General features: G+C 43.2%; 2 protein-coding genes across 2 annotated transcripts in view; one reads left to right on the top strand and one right to left on the bottom strand.

Annotated features, from left to right (window-relative positions):
- The window catches only part of lmbrd1 (LMBR1 domain containing 1), a 438,470-nt gene that overhangs the window by 93,810 nt on the left and 326,604 nt on the right, over positions 1-18,056 (bottom strand). The gene's annotated exons all lie outside the window — the stretch shown is intronic.
- adgrb3 (adhesion G protein-coupled receptor B3) overlaps positions 1-18,056 on the top strand; it is a gene marked incomplete at both ends in the record, with an annotated part of 382,932 nt that overhangs the window by 251,747 nt on the left and 113,129 nt on the right. The window contains one exon of the mRNA XM_080740073.1: positions 14,364-14,490. Within this exon, the coding sequence (XP_080596199.1) occupies positions 14,364-14,490 (127 nt within the window). The remainder of the gene's footprint in view (positions 1-14,363; positions 14,491-18,056) is intronic.

The following is an 18,056-nucleotide window of genomic DNA, read 5'->3' as shown; positions in this document are numbered from 1 at the left end:
TTTGCATTTGTAGTTATTGTACCGTAATTTAACAACATAATAACCAGCACAGATAGACAAAGAGACATTCATGGATTTATATTTAAAAGTAACTTTTATTTCCCCCCCTGGACCCAGGGTATGGCAGCTGCATACCCTTGCCATACCCAATTGACGCCCCTGGCCCTGGGTTCAAGGATTCACTGCGGGCCCCCACTGTGGCCCGCAGTGAATCTACAACCTCACAGCTGCGAGCTTGTAGATCTGCTTTTTTGAAAAATTGTGAAAATGTATCCAAGTCTTTGAAGGTTTTTTGAAAAACCTACATTTCTATGTCAGTGGTGCTCAAACATTTTCATGTGAAGGACCCGCAAAATTACTAAATGTATTTGACCACGGACACCCATCTCAAAATATTTAGTTCCAGGGACCCCCCCAGAATCAAAATTTGAGTTACAAATGTTCGCTTAAAAATACAAATATTCAAAGATTTGCACACCTTTTCACGACTTTTCAAAAATCGTCAGTCCCACTTTAAAAAGGCTCAAATTCGTTCTCCTGCTATACCACTAACATGTGGAACGCCCGGCTACCGCAAGCCCTAAAGGAGTGCAAATCCCTAACCTCCTTCAAAACCGGAAGAGTCACCTACGGACGGCTGCTACTCGAGACTAAGCCCCTACTCACCTCCCCTTTTCCACTGTATTTGAAAGCTATTGAATAATATGCTGGGGGCGAACATTCTGTGATGATAGCCTATCTACGTGTCGCGTTGTGACAACACTGTGAGCTTGTAGATCGAGTGTTTTCAGCAAAGAGCTTTTGGTGTTGAGATAAAGAAGGAGGGGTCCTAGCATAGAACCCTGGGAGACTCCGGTCAACAGGGATCAAGTTGTTAATAGTAGAATTACACCATAGACTGTGGCTCACATTTTTCCTTCAGACTTTTCAAAGGGAAAAGATTTCCCCTATAATTGAGTTCCCCCAGGTAAAGCCTGCATATCTTCTGAAAGCACAGTGCTAAATGAATAAACATGTTCATGACTATTACCATAAGCAGTGGGGATAATAGCAGTACTAATAGTTGGAACAACACACTGGTAGCGGTGCTAATGAGAACGGGCCTCGTGTGAGGAGATGGGAGAAGGGATGGAGCTCCAAACGCCAGCCTGTAAACGTAAGCCATTTACCATGAGAGGGAGTGGGTTGTTGGCTGATTTACCACTGTTTCAGGGTTGCCAAACAAATCCTGAAACAGTTGCATCAGTTGAATCTTGCAAGGTTATTTAGTTACACAACTGCAACACAACAGTGGGCGGGGTCCATGAGCCAACTCAAGGTTGTTGACTGATTTACCACTGTTTTAAGCCAATCAGAATCCAGTATCTGAACATGTGACCACAAAAAGTGGTAGAATCCATAACAACTGGCCAATAAAAAAAAGATTCCAGTTCTGTTCAGAATGTGTCGCCTTGCATCTTTCAACAAAATATTAGAAAATGCTCAATAGTGAACTCGATAAAAGCCCGGCTCAATAAGCAGGATCGATAAGGTGCTCGTTATCAATAAAAAATGTATGATCTCCATCCTAGATAGGAGTGCTGTGAAACAGTGGCGTCAGTTCAGAAAAAAGCTAAGGTATGGCAACATGACTGGTGTCTTGCACACGCGCGAAGACACCAGTCATGTTGCCATACCTTAGCAAAAGGCATGATACCTTTATTTCAAGAAGTACATTCTATTTTCCATTCCCCCCCCCCCCCCCCCCCCCCCCCGTTTCTACGGTTTCTTGGGCTGGATATGGCAGCCTGGAACGGTTGTTCAAGTAGCTAAACTTGGCATGTTAGTAAACGTGCCACAATTAACAATAATGCATTGCACCTGTGCAGCTGACCTGCGGAACCTGGGAATATACCATTTTGTCAAGATGGGGAGAATACAAGAGTGCAGAATATAATTATAATACCTTGTTAAAGTTACCATTTTGTTAAATTTTTCATTTGTAGTTATTTTACTGTAATTTAACAACATAATAACCAGCACAGATAGACAAAGAGACATTCATGGATTTATATTTAAAAGTAACTTTTATTTCCCCCCCTGGACCCAGGGTATGGCAGCTGCATACCCCTGCCATACCCAATTGACGCCCCTGCTGTGAGATGTCTTGTCATAATGGAGATCTCATTTAATACATGGGTCATTTGAAACCAGTACTGTACTATGGATTGAACCGTAGTAGTAGTAGTAGTAAGTGGTGGCGAATGCAAACAGGCACGGTGACAACTGCTGCAGTGCAAACAAACATTTGTTTATTTGATAATTCTACAGGAAATTATGTTGGTATCGAGTTGGATCCGTTATGCATTATTCATAATCATTCCCAAGCAAACATTTTGTCAGTATTAAATGCAACTGATTGCTGCTTAACTAACGTGACACCGTACAGAAACGTTTCATTTTGAATCATTAACTGTTTATCGTTAATGCCGCAGCCTGTGTTGGGTGTAGGGCAGTAGCTCTCTAGGTCATTGGTTCTCAAAGTGGGGTCCGGGGACCCCCAGGGGTCCTTGTTGGGGTTCCAGGGGGTCCCCAGACAAATTAGTTAATATAGCATCACAACCACTATTTTATACTTTGGCTATCCAAAAATAGCAGATAATACAAGATACTGTATACTTTTTACTAATCTTTTAATATATATATATTCTTTGGGGCGAACATCTTTAACTTAAATCTTTGCTTTTGAATGTCCCTGGCACTAATTACTTTTCAAATGGGTGGTCCGCCGACAAATACACATCCATCTGGGAGTCCTTGAATCAAATCACAAGCTGTCTCAGCATGTTACAGTTCTAGTACACTAGTCTAAAGACAGTGGGCATGTGGGCTCAGAGTCAGGTGGCATCAGTATCCATTAGTGCCCGTTGGCCCGGGCAGACGGACGGGGCATAAGGAACCACTGGAGGTAGAAAATATACAGATGAGTCTCTGGCAAGCAGAGGCGTCACAGGGGGGGAGTGGGACTGGGTTACTATAGGGCCCAAGGTGGAGGGGCCTTAATTATTTGATACTTTAGCTATTGAAAAATAGCAGATATACAAGCTCACAGTGTGGCACTGAGTGCCGCGCTGCGAGTATATGCGAATATATGTAATTTTTTAAGTGAAGATTTGCAACAAATGTTGCTTCTTGGGGGTCCCTGGTACTAAACATGTTGGGGGTCCTTCACGTGAAAAGGTTTAAAAAAAAAAAAAAAAAAAAAAACCTTAGAAGGATTTGAAATATTCAAAGTCTTTTCATGATTTTTCAATAGATCTACAAGCTCGCAGCACGGCACTCGGTGCCACGCTGAGAGCTTGTATATCTGCTATTTTTCAATAGTTAAAGCACAAAATCATGCCTAATAATGTGTTTCCCAGTCTAAATGGGTAAAAAAGAAAAAGAAAAACTCCCCCTATGAAGAACATTCATGGGGGGGCCCGCAGTGAATCCCTGTACATGCAGGGCCCAGAATTTGGTGTGACACCCCTGCTGCCAAGTACTTTGCAGCCGCTGTTAATCGCAGGTGAAGGGAGGTCATAAAGGCAACATAAAATCCATAGTTTACTTAAGATAAAGTGTTGCTGTTGGTTTAAACCGGTATATGTGGCTATTTGCTTTTTAGACCCATGTAACAAACTATTGGCAGCACAATTATAGTGGCTGTACAAAGCCAGTAGTTGTAGGCCTATGTGTAAAATGCAAGATTGCCACATTTTAGATTGTATCTGTACTGTGACTGACTTAAGTATTAAACAAATCGATCATGCATACTAAATGTATTACCGGTGTCCTCAAAGACCTTTCGATGCTCCATACAAAATGATTCCAACTTCTGTAATCACCTCAATTCCTCCAACGTTACCTTTGACTTTCAGGTTTATATGATATGATTTTGTTTTACTTTGCATTGTTTTACTTCCAATTCCAACTTCCAGTATTTCAGTACATTCCCTGTATGAAATAATACCACCATAACGTCACTATCGGGCAGAAACCTCGTATTACCAAGTTTCAAATTTGTATGTTTTTTTGCGAAGTAAAAGCCCTGATTCATCAGACAAGGCCATCGCACAAAAGTAGTGAAAACAGCAGATCTACAAGCACACAACGCCTCGCGGTGCGAGGCGTTGTGTGCTTGTAGATCGGCTGTTTTTACTATGTAGATACTTTTTTTACCTACATACGAGGTTTCCACCGGACAACGACGATAAGAGGAGATCGATCTCACTCACACCGGGCTTTTTCATTTGGTCACTGTGGTCTTCCTTCCAGCAAGGACTGACAGACGATACATCAACAGTGTCGTAGAGACTGCAGCCATTTGATTTATCTAAACAACAACAGTGTGTACTATTAGTGTATACTGTACACTGTACTGTACGGGTGCGTGGGTGGGTGTAAATGATGCAGGATCTCTGCGTACGATACAGAGCGAAGCATGCCACGCTTTGCCTTTTGCTCTCTGCGTCCAACCTATAGCAGTAGCAGCTGGCTATCAATAGCTATACCGTCCTCCTGAATCTACACTGCTCAACTAATATGCCTGCATTTCCATTGCAACCAGGGGCGTCACAAGGGGGGGAAAAGTGGGACTGAGTTACTAGGGCCCAAGGTGGAGGGGACTTCTTAATTATTTTATGCTTTAGCTATTGAAAAAAGGCAGATATACAAGCTCACAGCGCAGCATCGAGTGCCACGCTGCAAGCTTGTAGATCTGCTCTTTTTGAAATCTTTGAATTATGTATTTTTAAGCAAACTTTTGTAACTCAAAGTTTTATTCTGGGGGGGTCCCTGGAACGAAATATTTTGAGATGAGGGTCCGTGGCCAAATACATATAATTTTGGGGGTCCTTCACATGACAAGGTTTCAGCACCACTTACATAGAAACATAGGTGTTTAAAAAAAACCTCCGAAGGATTTGAAATATTCAAAGACTTTTCACGATTTTTCAAAAATGGCAGATCTACAAGCTCGCAGCGCGGCACTCGGTGCCAGGCTTGTACATCTGCTATTTCTCAATAGTTGAAGCACAAAATAACGTGTAATAATGCGTTCCCAGTCTAAATGGGTTAAACCTCTTCCCCCTATGAAGAACATTCATGGGGGGGGGGGGGGGCCCGCAGTGAATCCTTGTACCCAGGGCCCAGAATTTGGTGCGACGCCCCCTGCCCTCATGAATCTACACTGCTCAACTTAATATGCCCGCATTTCCTTGCAACTATACGTCGGGCGCTAGCAGAGACGTGCATAGTACCGTTTTTTTTTTTTTTTAACAAGAAGCACGCTGGATAATGATGTGCCGGTTACAGTTTTCCCCGCCGGGCTAATCACACCATCTGGGCTCTCCAACGCATCGCTGTGATATGCAGACGAGTTCATGCGTTATGGGTGATGTTGTGCCCGGGGTCCCTTTGGTTTCTTTACAAAACCCAGTGTGTCACAGCCAGGTAAGGACTCACCCACGTCCCACGTGCTCGCATTTCTGCATCGGGTGCCGTCTCTCTCTCTCTCTCTCTCTCTCTCTCTCTCTCTCTCTCTCTCTCTCTCTCTCTCTCTCTCTCTCTCTCTCTCTCTCTCTCTCTCTCTCTCTCTCTCTCTCTCTCTCTCTCTCTCTCTCTCTCTCTCTCTCTCTCTCTCTCTCTCTCTCTCTCTCTTCTCTCTCTCCACTTGGATCCATTTCACACTATAAACCAATATGTATGAGTGGAATAAGCGCCGCAGCAGCAGCTTTCACTGCCGGAGAGAGATCCATCACTCTCTTTCTGGTGGCTGCTCACTGGAGGGTGCTCGCACGCAACGTCCTGATGACTGATGTCTTCATTACAAGAATGAGGAGTGGTCCGTCAAGCGGCGAGTGTGCGTTGGGGGGTGGCAGGTGGTCCGACCGACTGAGGTCGACACGTACAGTACAGTACAGTACCAACGTTTTCTAAGCTCTGCGGTGATGTGCTACTACTGGCTCTGGAGCACTTCTCTTTGTATCAGCCAACCAACACAGGAATGCTGACAGAACCCTCGCTAAAAGCCCCAGGATAAAAATTCCACTCGTCCGCGACAGTTTGCCCTCCTGGCCTCCAAGCTGTGGAATAAACTCCCAGTCGCACTTAGAACAACAGACTCACTCGCTAGCTTTCGCCGTGGACTGAAGACTCACCTTTTCAGACTCCACCTAAACCCATAGCACTACTGAAACACTCAATGACCATTACATGAAGCTAGTTAGCGTTTGTTTTTAGGTTTTTTTAGAATCCTTTTTTCCTTACTGATTATATAGTTTTTTTTAGATTGATATTCATATGTATTTGTTATATTGTTGTTGATGTTCTGACATGTTATCTTGTTTATTATAGTGATGTATTATCTGCTTATTGTAAGTCGCTTTGGATTAAAAGCGTCTGCTAAATGCCTAAACTGTAAACTGTAAACTGTATCACGTACCGGTAGGGGTGGGCGATATGGAAAAATACAATATCACGATATTTTCCCAAGCTGTATCACGATACACGATTTTATCACGTCGGTTTTGATGGTTATTTTTCAAGTTACTTATTCTAGACTCTCTGGGTTCGTTTTGGGAGGTCTAAATTGAACTTTACAAGTATGTAACTCTGACAGTATACAAATGAAACCAAATGGACCCTTACGGGTCCATTTGGTTTCATTTGTATACTGTCAGAGTTAAGTGGAGACCTTGACATTTTAAAGTTTGAGAACTACTGATTTTGACCAAAATGCAGGTTTAAATTGAATTCTGCAATGAATCTCTGTATTAACGAATAAACAGGATTTTTGACAAGGCTCCCTCAATTATATCACGATATATACGATATCTCTGAAAAGGCATATCGTGTAGACATCGTATCGTCTCCACGATAATTATCACCATATCGCCCACCCCTACGTACCGGGTCTCCATGTTGGGACAAGGTTGGACAAAACCGTGAAAGCTTTTTTTGCTATTTTTTTATGACCTTCTCTGACTTTAGAAGTTTAAATCTAGCTATGAAGGTGGATTCTGCTTTTACATACATCTCCAAGGAGGAATGGACTACTGTAATCTCTCTCGTTTAACAAAAGACTGTGAATATCTATCAATTTCACATTATAAAGTGGTCAACCTTTGGTTCAGGTTCCTTACTGGCCAAGGCAGCTTCAATCCAATGTCTTCAAGGACATGGGGGAGCTATTAAAACCCATCAGAGTACAAGACCAACAATGCCCTGATGGGCAACGATGTCCAACTATGTATGAATGAGGTCTCTTTAATTGACTACAGTATGTGTGGAGTGCGGAGTGGTGGAGCACTTACTGGTGATGCATTCTAGCCTTTATCCGACTACAGGGATTGTTCAAATATTCTGCTTTGGCCTTGGGTGTAAAACGATTGGGAATCATACGTTTGGTGTGTTGCTTTAAAGCATACATGGGCAACTGGCGGCCCGGGGGCCACATGCGGCCCCCACCTTCACTTAATGTGGCCCACAGGTTAATACCGGAAAATGAACATATTATTGATTTCAGCTGTTACAATTTTTAACATGACCTGCTTTAATTCCGTCAGTCTATATTAGTAGCTTAATGACTAGTATAGTAGTATTAAAGTGTATTTTTGTTATGTCCAATGTATTTGTATTTAGGTTCATAAAGTTAACATGAGTATATAACTAAATGAGAAAATGTAGTATTCCAATTCAAAATAAGCAAAAAATAGCCGATCTGCAAGCTTGTAGATCTGCTATTTTTGCTTCTTTTGTATGAGATACTAGAATGACAAAGTTGGACATAGCATTATGCAATGTGGCCCTCTGGAGTGAAGGTGGAAATATAGTGGCCCTCGCCATCATCAAAGTTGACCACCCCTGCTTTAAAGAATGTACCAGTGTTTTCCAAGCATTTGTCAGATCCTGTGGCTCAACTGTGGTTCTTTTCCCACAAAGCAGTCTGGCATGTTTAGCCCATTGACTATTACTCACAGTACTCTTGACATTACTGCCGACCATTTCCCAAAGCATACCACATAGTTTGTGTGTTTGTTTGTTGAGCAAGCCTTTTGGTTCCATTCATTTCAATACGGTGTGAAGATAAACTTGCAGAGAATTGAAACTTGCTTGAGATAGTTGACAATGATTGATCCCGCTTTGGTCCTTTAAATCTGTAGAGCAGGGTTCCCCAATTAGTTTTCCCCAAGGGCCGAATTATATGTCTAGGGTACCAAGCCGAGGGCCACAACATTGCAGGGGACGACAGTGGCGTTCCTGCAACTCCAGCGACAGTTCAGATATCGTCGTTGTCGGATGAAAATCTGTTAAGTCCAAAACCGTTCGTTTCGCATTTATCATTTTAAAAATGATTTAAACTAGTGAAAACAGCCGATCTACAAGCACACAATGCCTCGCACCGCGAGGCGTTGTGTGCTTGTAGATCTGCTGTTTTCACTACTTTTGTGAGACGGCCTTGAATGATGAAGCAGGGCTTTACTTTGTGAAAGAACGTACACATTTGGAGATACAAGGTTTCCACCTGACAACGACGATATACTAGTGTTGTTGCTGCTCTTATACCACCATTATTACTGTGGTTGGTGGGGGCCTGACAGTAGCCCCCCGCGGGCCGCAAATGGCCCGCGGGCCGCCTATTGGGGAACCCTGCTGTAGCGCCTCACCTGTGGCACTACAGCGAGTGGCGAGTGGGTAGGTTTTTAGTCAGACACGTGCATGAATTCAATGTCCAGAGTGTCGTATTAGTGTCGGATTATGTCAACCCATTTATTTTACATAACATACATAAACTCGTATCCAAATCACTGAATGCCGACCTGCTGGCTACATGTTCACGGTCCATTAAACTGTTTGGTGTTTCCCCTTGCACACCTGGGGCATGTTGCACCACCAGAACGTAAGTTCTGCCCTAAGTTAGGGAATAAAGTCCTTACTAGAGGCTTATTAACTACTAGTTAGTTTGTAACTAAGTGAGTTACTAACAGGTGTTGCACCACCACGACTGCTTAAGGCATAACGTAACTAGTAATGCGTAGACTGTTCCTAAAGTAATGTATAGTCGCATACAATGACGTCATAGCTCCCGAATCCAATGAAAACGAACTGTTTCTAGTAAGGAAGTAAAGCTTGTATCGTATTTTGTCAACAGACAGAGCTCCGTCTCTCCACTGGCATGTACACAAAGTCATATTGATACGCGTGCTCATGGCGAGCGCATCCGGATTATATCACAAATTATATTGGCCCCTCATACATTTTGCCCTACAGGGCAGCGCATATTTGGAGGGGGAAGAGCACCGTTCAAGTCGCTGTTGTGCTGTATGTCTGCCGCGGCTATATGCAGTGGTTGAAAACGTACTCAAATGAATTTAAAAAGTATCAATCCTGCAATATAGAAATACTCTATTAATAGCAGACACATTGTGAGCTTGTAGATCGGCTATTTTCAAATGGCCGAAATGTATATAGGGCTTAATGTATGTTTTAAACAGATGGGTCGTTTCATTGTTGAATTAATTAAATAGCCGATATAATGCTGTCTGCCACGTTAGTAGTGTAGTTGCTCTATAGAGATAGGTTACTTAGTAAGGACTTAGTGCTGCCCAAAGGCTGGTGTAAATATTTAGTAGTTACTTAGAGATACGTTAGAGTGGTGCAACAGCTGAAATTTTAGTAATGCGTAAGTCTTGACTTAGAAGCCATTTACGTTACAACTAGGCTACGTTTGAACTTAGTGTGAGGTGGTGCAACCCACCCTGGGGTGCATCGGCCGTTGCCGAGTATAAATAGGTAACTACTGTACCCCCTATGGCGGTTGCCATGGTGAATAACAATGCCACACCTAGGCACCATATTAGGGCCACCCACGGTGTCAAGACATTACAATCAAGGCCACACAATTCATTTAAAAAATAAAAACAAAACAAATAAACAGAAAGGCATTTCGGCTCCAACAAACTCTGTTTCTCTTTGAAACAGAGTTTGCTTATGAGGCTACATAATCAAATTAGAGAGAGGTAAGTGCAACAAAGCAGAAGCCCACAACACTCCAAATTAAATAAAGTCTTTACGGTGCACGGCTCAATAATATCATGAAACAATGACGAAGTTGCCAGCACACAAGGACTATCCTTTACACGTGGTTTATTTACCATCTCTGGACAGAGGACAACAAACTGTTCGACCAGTTGGTCTTCCTCAGCGTTGTGTATAATCAAATTACTTTTTTTTACTTTTGTATTCTTGATTTATTTGCACTGACTAAGGACACTTATTGTTTGGCCCTGTTGGTAGTATTGAGTACTATTGCTGTGTTGACATGGCAGTGAGATACTTGTGTTGCACTGACTAGCATTGACTGTTATGATCACTTTTGTTTGGCGCTGCATTGTTTAGTTGCGCTTTAAGTATTGCTGTGTGAGGTGACATTATGAGCGTTGAATGTTTCTTTTTTGGACACTTTATGTATATATTCTTCTTTTGTTGTGATAGCTTTTTTGACACTTTATGTATACATTCTTTATTGTTCCTTGCTTTTTTTTGGACTGTTCACAACAGTACTTTTTTCTTTTCTTACTTCTCTGTAACTTGTAACCTTAAAACTGCTGTGCTGACGCTGGGCAACTGATTCCCCCCCTTGGGACAATAAAGGTATATCTATCTGTTTATCTATCTAAATTAGAAATCACTGCAAATCAAAGAGAAAGGGTCTTAATTATCTGAGGTAGTGAAGAGTGCAGTATGTTGGGCCTAAGCATCTGACCTGCATGTGCTGCAATCTGGGAACTCATTCAATATAAAGAAAAACCTCCGGCTTTTTTGTGTAGAAACAGGCACTTGGTTTGGCTCCTCCCCTTTCTTAGTTCACTTCCTTCCTGGGTGCTACAGTGTTTATTCCTACGAACAGCAACATTACATGTTTAGGGCAGTGGTGCCACGCTGTGAGCTTGTGCATGGTTTGGAACACATGTTCAATGTTTTAACACAAATCTGGTCCCTGGCACAAAACCATTTTAGATGGGGGTCCGTGGTCAAATATATACTGTATATATATATCAATGTTAGGGTCCTTGACATAAGTTTGAGAACTACCGGTTAATACAATCTCGCTGCATAGCTCAGGGGTAGAGAAACCATCATTAGAACACAGAGGGTTCCCAAAGGGTTCCCAGTTCGAATCCGGGCTTCCCCTGAGTTAATGTCGAAGAGTCAAGCAAGACTCTGAACCCCTAGTTGCTCCCGGTGAGCAGGTTGGTGCCTTGCATGGTTTCCTCTGCCATTGGTGTATGTATGAATGTGTGTGTGAATGGTTGAATGTAATGCACAATCTCTGTAAAGCGCCTTGGATAAAAGCGCTATATAAATGCACCATTTACCATCTCAATCAGTTCAACGTGAACAGTGCCTGGCTGTATTTATACTATTTAGAGCTATTTATTAGCTAGTTTAGATATTCATACTCATTTTCACATCATTCTAACTATTCAGCGACTCAATTAAAATGGGAAAACTGTGCTGTATGAGTGAACTAAATAATGACTTGGTTTATTCAGTCATACAACGCAGTCTTCACATTTTAATTGTTGGTTCTGTGTGTGAAGTGGGTGCATTTTATTTTTAGGCAGACACTTCCAACACAAATATCCATTAGGCAACAAAACGGTCCCAGAAATCCCAGTTAGGAGGAAGAAGAAAGATCATATTATATGTTTTAGAGGCTTCATTAATTTCATTGCTGTTGAACTGCCAGTAGGGTCCTAAGAATGGAGCACAAATTACATTTAATTACGGCTTGAGGGATAAATAAGAGTTGTTGCGGTGGTGCTAATTCAAGGGATGGTGAAGAATTGCCTTACGCAGCAGAAACCAAGTGGTTTATGTTTTGCTCAGAGTAATGTGAACGTGTTTACCTTTGACACGCAGTCTGGATTCTGTAAAACTTGCATGGTTGTCAAACTTTTTATTTTAATTTCAAGAAGCCCTCATACCAGGGACGTGCAGAGAATGTTAGAGATCGAGGCAGGGGCTGACATTTTTATTTTCACCTTTTGGTGAAGATATTGAAAATAGCAGGCCTCCAAGCTCACAATGTGTCGCAGCGCGACGCGTTGTGAGCTTGGAGGTCGGCTATTTACGGTACTTGATACCCCACTGAACTAAGCATAAAAAAGGCAATACTGGATATGTGGCGTAAGGCATGGATTTCTATACAGTGAGGGCAATTCTTTCAAGATAAGATGCTGCATTCAAGTTCAGGAGAGTTTGGACAAGGCAATTCTCTTGAATGCTGCCTTCAGGTATGGCATGGAAAGAGGGCATTTGCATTTCTTTCACCACAGTAAAAACTGCATTCATGGTCTGGAGAGGGCACTTTATATGACGGATAAAAGGGCAGGGGCTCAAGCCCCCTTTGATGTCTATGTGTGCACGTGCCTGCCCCATACTGTATAACTCTAAGAGTTACAGAGCTGTAGGGGTCCATTTGGAAACCCCTCGAGGACCCACGAGGGTCCCTCATGGACCCCACTATAAGAGACACCAAAGTGACACATAACAGGAGAGTTAAATGCCAACAGGTGTGTGTGTGTGTGTGTGTGTGTGTGTGTGTGTGTGTGTGTGTGTGTGTGTGTGTGTGTGTGTGTGTGTGTGTGTGTGTGTGTGTGTGTGTGCATCAGAGAGGAATGGTGCTTAACAAAAGAAGGGTTTAAAAGCACGGAACTGTCATTCTTGAGTAGGTGAAATACGGTAGCCTACACGGGAGGAATTTGGAACAGGATTTCTTTTATCGGTCTATCACATTTTTCTCTTTGAGATTAAAAAGAATAGAGGGAGCAGCCACCAGTCAGTGGTGGAAAAAGTAGGCTACTCAGATGTTTTTGCTTAAGTAAAAGTATCAATACTGCAATGTAGAAATAGCCTACTCTGTAACAAGTAAATGGTCAGAATAAAAAATCACTTGAGTAAAAGTACAAAAGTATCTTCATCTAAATGTACTGAGTTAAGGGGGAGACCTTGAAACGTAAACGTTAGATAAACACTGTACTTAGAGTAGTGAGAGGAGAGGCAGACACTGTGGCTGCAACCATTCTGTGTGCAGCCGTGGGTTTTCTCTTCTCTTATAGTTCTGCGGTGCTTTTTAATCAAACGCCTCACGTAGTAAGTAGAGAGTAGAGTAGGCCTATAGAAGAACGTTACGGCGTCATGAAACTCCCTCGCGAAATTATACCGCAGAAAGCGTCCCCCCAAAAAAAAGAAAAACAACGCCACGCTTCTTCCCCCAATTACATAATTGCATCTCGGCAATGTAAAGAGAAAAGGAGACGGGAGGGGGGGGGGGATACACACGATGTGCCCCCCCCCCTCCCCTCCCCTCCGGTCGTATCAACCCTACCTTCTACGATCTCTGCTCTGTATTCGAGCCTATATGAACCGAGTATAATCAATCTGATGGGGGAAATATAGCCGATCTACAAGCTCACAATGCGTCCGCGACGCATTGTAGATCTGCTACTTTTTCTGGGGTGGTAAAAAAAACTACTCGAGCGACCAGGAAGGAAGCATAAAAATAAAATAATAATAATAATAATAAAAATAAAAAAGACGCTAATAGAGTAGATCCATCAGATCGATTGGAGAAAGGATCCGACCAAATTACAAGCAAGAACATGAGAGACGATCGAGACATTTAATAACGGATCAGAATGAGAAGAAAATAAAAGTGTTGGTTTTGGTTGGTGGGAGGTACAGGGGGAAGAAAAATAAATCCTATAATAGCCGGACAGAATCACACCACGACGCACGGTATAGGCTAGGCTATTATAAATATGATAATATTATTATCGGAGCGGAGTATTACCGGTGGAAAATAACAACGTTATGCTGCCTTTTCTTTTCCGTTATGAATTGTTGCTGAAGAATCAATCAGCACCAGTCTGTGGTGGACAGCTCCCTCCCTCTCTCTCTCTCTCTCTCTCTCTCTCTCTCTCTCCGCCTCCTCCTCAGTGCAAGCTCTCCGTCTCTCTCCCTTCTCTCTGCACGGATCTCTCTCAAATCTCAATGCTCGTTGTAAGCTCGCTAAAACGCCGTGTCGATCCGCTTTTTGTTTTGTTTTGTTGTTTTTTGTATTATTCCTAGGCGTGTAGTGTAGGAGTATGATGGTGTGTAACAGCCAGCTGGCTATAGCATGCAGGCTTTTGATGATCAAGATCCGATGATGATGAAATGGTGCCGAAACAACATGTGAAGTCGTGCTGATGCCTGCTGCTGCTGCTGCTGCTGTTCTATATCTATAGCGCCGTGTGGGAGAATTAGCCTAATTGCCCTCCTGTTCTTCTTTGCAGGAACGATTCCTGGGGAACCTGGTCCACCAAAGGATGTAAAACGGTGCTCACAGATGCATCCCACACGAGATGTTTGTGTGATCGCGTGTCTACCTTCGCCATTTTGGCTCAGCAACCGAGACAAATAGTAAGTGGGCTGCATGTTGTTGCTGTTGTTGTTTTATTATCATTGCAAAAAGATGCTACTGTTGATAGGCTAATGTAAGGGGAAGAAGTAATACTAGCCTATATTATAATGTGCAGGGCTCTGGAATTGTAATCTTGCGTTGGCTAATCTTGTTATAGTCAGTGTAGGCTACAGTGTAATTAAATTGTGCCTCTATTTATGCAATATCATTTATAACTGTGTGTGTGTGTGTGTGTGTGTGTGTGTGTGTGTGTGTGTGTGTGTGTGTGTGTGCGCGCGCGCGCGTAGGCAGGTCTGTGCATACAAAGTGTGTGTGTGTGTGTGTGTGTGTGTGTGTGTGTGTGTGCGTGCGTGTGCGTGTGCGTGTGCGTGTGCATCTCCTTCTGGCATTAATCAATGGCACCCAAAAAAAACACATCAATATTAATGCAACGTGCTAAGATCCAGGAGATAGATCTTTTTTATGCTAATATGTATAGGCCTTCGTCCAATTAGACACCAGTCTGAAGCTACTGTATATCCATTATGATATGACAGCATAGCAGCTAGCAGCATCGGTGTGTACTGTAGGCTACTGTAGTACCAGGCCTTCATCGATGGCCAACAGCAGCTGAGGAAGACTCCTGCTGGGAGTATACGCTTAACAGATGGTGTTGGTTGTCCATCTTCAACGCCAGATCACTCTATACCAGGGTTCCCCAATTAGTTTTCCCCAAGGGCCGAATTATGTCTAGGGTACCAAGCCGAGGACCACAACATTGAATTATGTCTAGGGTACCAAGCCGAGGACCACAACATTGAATTATGTCTAGGGTACCAAGCCGAGGACCACAACATTGCAGGGGGCGACGGTGGCGTTCCCGCTACTCCAGCGACAGATTTCGTCGTTGTCGGGGGGAAAATCTTGTATGTCCAAAACCGTTAGTTTTGAATTTATCATTTTAAAAATTGATAGTGAAAACAGACGATCTACAAGCACATGATCTGCTGTTTCATGTGCTTGTGCGACGGCCTTGTATGATTTGCAAAAGAACGTACACATTTGGAGATACGAGATTTCCACCCGACAACGACGATATACTAGTGTTGTTGCTGCTCTTATACCACCATTATTACTGGGGTTGGTGTGGGCCAGACAGTAGCCCCCCGCGGGCCGCAAATGGCCCGCGGGCCGCCTATTGGGGAACCCTGCTCTATACTTGTGTACTTCTCACCAACCACTTAAATTGTTCTGAATATAGCTGAGCTACAAGCTCGCAGCGGGAGCTAAATTCTCAAAATGTTTTTTTTCCTTCTACATTCTCACCTATGCCCAGATGATTGAGGATGCCATCATGGTTGAAATAGTTTTCATATTGTTCATTGACTTGTTTATTCTATATCACGTGGCCGGTGGGCCCAGATTTCACATGGAGACATATAGGTTAAAATTACACGTGCACAGACACAACGAGAGCATGTTAGATTGTTTCAGAGCTGTGATATTATTTGGACATAATGATGTTTTCGATGTGTTTGACCTTCCAGTTAATGATGCAGCACACACACGCACACACACACACACGCGCACGCACACACACACACACACACACACACACACACACACACACACACACACACACACACACACACACACACACACACACACACACACACACACACACACACACACACACACACACACACACACACACACACACACACACACACACACACACACTAGGGGTGGGCAATGTGGAAAAATAACAATATCACGATATTCTTCCAAGCTGTATCACGATGCACAATCTTATCATGATTATTTTTCATGTTGGTTTTTATGGTTATTTTTCAAGTTACTTAACTGTACAACCACCTACAAGGTGACACAAACTAAAAGAAAAAGGAGTAACAGACCATGTAGACCAGTGGTCCTCAAAGTGGGGTCCAGGGACTCTCTGGGTTCCTTTTGGGAGGTCTAAATTGACCCTTACAAGTATGTAACTCTGACAGTATACAAATGAAACCAAATGGAGTTCTGCAATGAATCTCTGTATTAACAATTCAACAGGATTTTTTCATAAGGCTCCCTCATTGTATCACGATACATACGACATCTCTGAAAAGGCATATCGTGGAGACGATACAATGTCTCCACGATATTTATCACCATATCGCCCACCCCTAACCCCTATCGCACACACACGCACACGCACACACACACACACGCACACACACACACACACACACGCACACACAGCCAGTTAGGGCTGGGCGATACGGTGATAAATGTGGAGACGATACAATGTCTCCACGATATGCCTTTTCAGAGGTATCGTATATATCGTGATACAATGAGGGAGCCTTATGAAAAATCCTGTTGAATTGTTAATACAGAGATTCATTGCAGAATTCATTAAACCAGCATTTTGGTCTAAATCAGTAGTTCTCAAACTTTAAAATGTCAAGGTCTCCACTTAACTCTGACAGTATACAAATGAAACCAAATGGACCCTTGCGGGCCCATTTGGTTTCATTTGTATACTGTCAGAGTTACATACTTTTAAGGGTAAATTTAGACCTCCCAAAAGGAACCCAGAGAGTCCCTGGACCCCACTTTGAGGACCACTGGTCTAAATGGTCTGTTACTCCTTTTTCTTGTAGTTTTTGTTACCTTAAGTTGTAGCTATAGGTGGTTGTACTGTTAAGTAACTTGAAAAATAACCATAAAAACCAACATGAAAAAGAATTGTGATAAGATTGTGTATCTTGATACAGCTTGGGAAAATATCTTGATATTGTATTTTTCCATAACGCCCACCCCCACAGCCAGTCCTCTGTGGCTCCTTCATAATGGACCCTTGCTTTGATTTGTGTCCTGTGGCGAGCAGTAAAGACGTATGTTTGTCCCCCCTCCACAGACCATGCAGTACTGGGGGGTTCCATCTGATAGTTGATATGTTTGTCCCCCCCCTCCCTCCACAGACCATGCAGTACTCGGGGGTTCCATCTGATAGTTGATATGTTTGTCCCCCCTCCACAGACCATGCAGTACTGGGGGGTTCCATCTGATAGTTGATATGTTTGTCCCTCCACAGACCATGCAGTACTCGGGGGTTCCATCTGATAGTTGATATGTTTGTCCCCCCTCCACAGACCATGCAGTACTCGGGGGTTCCATCTGATAGTTGATATGTTTGTCCCCCCTCCCTCCACAGACCATGCAGTACTCGGGGGTTCCATCTGATAGTTGATATGTTTGTCCCCCCTCCACAGACCATGCAGTACTCGGGGGTTCCATCTGATAGTTGATATGTTTGTCCCCCCTCCACAGACCATGCAGTACTCGGGGGTTCCATCTGATAGTTGATATGTTTGTCCCCCCTCCACAGACCATGCAGTACTCGGGGGTTCCATCTGATAGTTGATATGTTTGTCCCCCCTCCCTCCACAGACCATGCAGTACTCGAGGGTTCCATCTGATAGTTGATATGTTTGTCCCCCCTCCCTCCACAGACCATGCAGTACTCGGGGGTTCCATCTGATAGTTGATATGTTTGTCCCCCCTCCCTCCACAGACCATGCAG

Source organism: Nannobrachium achirus (genome assembly GCF_963921795.1).
Source record: "Nannobrachium achirus genome assembly, chromosome: 13".
Taxonomy (NCBI): Eukaryota; Metazoa; Chordata; class Actinopteri; order Myctophiformes; family Myctophidae; genus Nannobrachium; species Nannobrachium achirus.
Note: the sequence above shows the minus strand (reverse complement) of the source record. Positions and strands in the feature narration are given on the sequence as shown.